This window comes from Limulus polyphemus, unplaced genomic scaffold, assembly GCF_000517525.1.
Source record: "Limulus polyphemus unplaced genomic scaffold, Limulus_polyphemus-2.1.2 Scaffold3715, whole genome shotgun sequence".
Classification (NCBI taxonomy): Eukaryota; Metazoa; Arthropoda; class Merostomata; order Xiphosura; family Limulidae; genus Limulus; species Limulus polyphemus.
This window is the reverse complement of record NW_013669325.1, coordinates 51,296-53,900: the sequence shown is the minus strand read 5'-3', so window position 1 is coordinate 53,900 and position 2,605 is coordinate 51,296. Positions and strand designations below refer to the sequence as shown.

At 30.4% G+C, this 2,605-nt stretch overlaps 1 protein-coding gene across 2 annotated transcripts in view; it reads left to right on the top strand.

Annotated features, from left to right (window-relative positions):
- LOC106469898 (RNA-binding protein 26-like) overlaps nt 1–2,605 on the top strand; it is a 95,622-nt gene that overhangs the window by 55,880 nt on the left and 37,137 nt on the right. For both annotated transcript variants that reach the window (XM_022398476.1, XM_022398475.1), the window contains exons 11-12: nt 1,594–1,878; nt 2,218–2,349. In XM_022398476.1, coding sequence (XP_022254184.1) covers nt 1,594–1,878; nt 2,218–2,349 — 417 coding nt within the window. The remainder of the gene's footprint in view (nt 1–1,593; nt 1,879–2,217; nt 2,350–2,605) is intronic.

The window sequence follows — 2,605 nt, the reverse complement described above, 5'->3', positions numbered from 1 at the left end:
ATCAGAAACGCCCTTCACTCGTCAATCGGAAAGGTGTACTCCTTCTCCACGACAATGCACGTCAACATGTGTCATGTTTGACGCAACACAAGATTATGGAGTTAGGTTGGGAAGTTGCCCTCCACCCACCATATTCTCCAGATATGGAACCATAAGATTACCATCTTTTTCGTTCGCTGCAACACCATTTTAATGGGAAGATGTATGCAAATGTGTAAGATGTTAAAGAGGACATCAACATGTATTTTGCTTCAAAGCCAAGTGATTTATTTAATCAGGGCATTAACAATCTGATTGTAAGATGGAAAAGCATCATCAATAAGAATGGAGACTATTACATTTAATAAATGTTTTGTTTTGATATACAAGTTGTTCGAGTTTTTTCATCTAAAAAAAAGCAACATTAATTTCTTGACGACCTAATAGTAATATAATTTTTTTGTATCAGCAGGTATTATCAATTAAAAGTAGCTGCAGTATATGTTACTTCATAATAACTTAGCTGTTTTACTTAATACTTCATAATAACTTGGCTGCGGTACTTAATACTTCATAATAACTTAGCTGTGGTACTTAATACTTCATAATAACTTAGCTGTGGTACTTAATACTTCATAATAACTTAGCTGTGGTACTTAATACTTCATAATAACTTAGCTGTGGTACTTAATACTTCATAATAACTTAGCTGTGGTACTTAATACTTCATAATAACTTAGCCGTGGTACTTAATACTTCATAATAACTTAGCTGTTTTACTTAATACTTCACAATAACTTGGCTGTGGTACTTAATACTTCATAATAACTTAGCTGTTTTACTTAATACTTCATAATAACTTGGCTGTGGTACTTAATACTTCATAATAACTTAGCTGTGGTACTTAATACTTCATAATAACTTAGCTGTGGTACTTAATACTTCATAATAACTTAGCTGTGGTACTTAATACTTCATAATAACTTTATATGAATTGAATTATTTAAAATACTAAGAAAATTGGTTATACTTCAGTAAATTCACTAGTTTAACCATTTTACCCAATAGAAAACTTAGGTACTTTTTGATAACTTGGAAAGAGTAAAACAAATAATACTTTCATTAGATATTGAATAAGAGGATAATTTTTCTTTATATCATTCTCTTTACATTTTTCTTTAGTTAGTTAATACAGTGAAAACTTAAAAGTAACTTAAAAAAATAGTTTATAGTTTTGGAACTTATTGCAATAAAAATGTTGAAAACTGTTCATTGTGAAATTAGGAATTTATAGTTACCTAGTTATTATTTTTCTTTGACTTGTTAATCCACCCACATTTAAAATTGTTTTAAGTTCAATTAAACTTCTGTAAAGGGTTTAAGAATTCAGATTTATTTAGAGGTTCACCAGTCTGTTGCAGTACAGTAGGTAAGTGGATGTATACTAGTGAAGTATAGTTGTGGAAATTGGATAAGAAAAGGAAAAGAGGTGTAATAGCTAAGCTTCACAAGTGTTTATATGTATAAACTTATGAATATAAGTTACCTAATCATATGGTTAACAGAAAGTTGTGTCATATTTTCATAATACAAATTAAATTCCTATGTTGCCAGGTGTGTTACAGTGGTGACCCTGAAGCTGCTTTGGTCCAGTATTCTAGTCACATGGAAGCCAATTCTGCATACAGGAACACTGAGGCAGTTCTGAACAACAGGTTTATTAAAGTATTCTGGCATAATAAAGAGAGTAATCAGAGTAACCAGGATAAAAGACATTTACCGTCAGAGAAATCAAATGTTAAGGACAAACTCGGGAATTCTGGTAACACCAAAATTAACAACATGACTGTAAATAATAAACCGCCAGGAAATGCGACAGCAGAAGATGGCGCAGAAAGAGTATGTATGTTTTAAATATCCATCTCTAGTGTCTGTCTATTAGTGTTTGCATGTTATTACTATTGTTTGCACCAGATATGATTAACTATTTCTTTTAGATATTTTTGTCTCACAAACAAATGTCCTTTTTTAAGTTCAGCATTAGAATGTTTTAAAAATCATGCTGACTTTTATAGGATTTCTACAGGAATTTTTACTTTGTAAAGATTAATTGGTAATAGTTTATGTGTAAGATATATATAGATATAAATGGAAAATGTTTATGAGGGTATATAATTGCTTTAAATTTTCTTTTATTTGGATTTTGAATCAGTCAAACCAATCTCATTTCTTTTTTAGTGTGTTGTTTTTTCATCATCTGGAAATCTGTCACGAACTGTGTTTAATCCTGCTGCCTTAAAAAAAAACAATACACTTGTAGCAGCTTCTCAGAGTTCAGCTATGAAGAAAACCAAAGAAGAACAGAAGAAGGTGAGTTAAACATTCATTTATTGTCTTGTTAACATTTCCAAAAGGTGATAAAACTAAGTGCTACCAGAAGAAGGTGAGTTAAACATTCATTTATTGTCTTGTTAACATTTCCAAAAGGTGATAAAACTAAGTGCTACCAGAAGAAGGTGAGTTAAACATTCATTTATTGTCTTGTTAACATTTCCAAAAGGTGATAAAACTAAGTGATACCAGAAGAAAGGGAGTTAAACATTCATTTATTGTCTTGTTAACATTT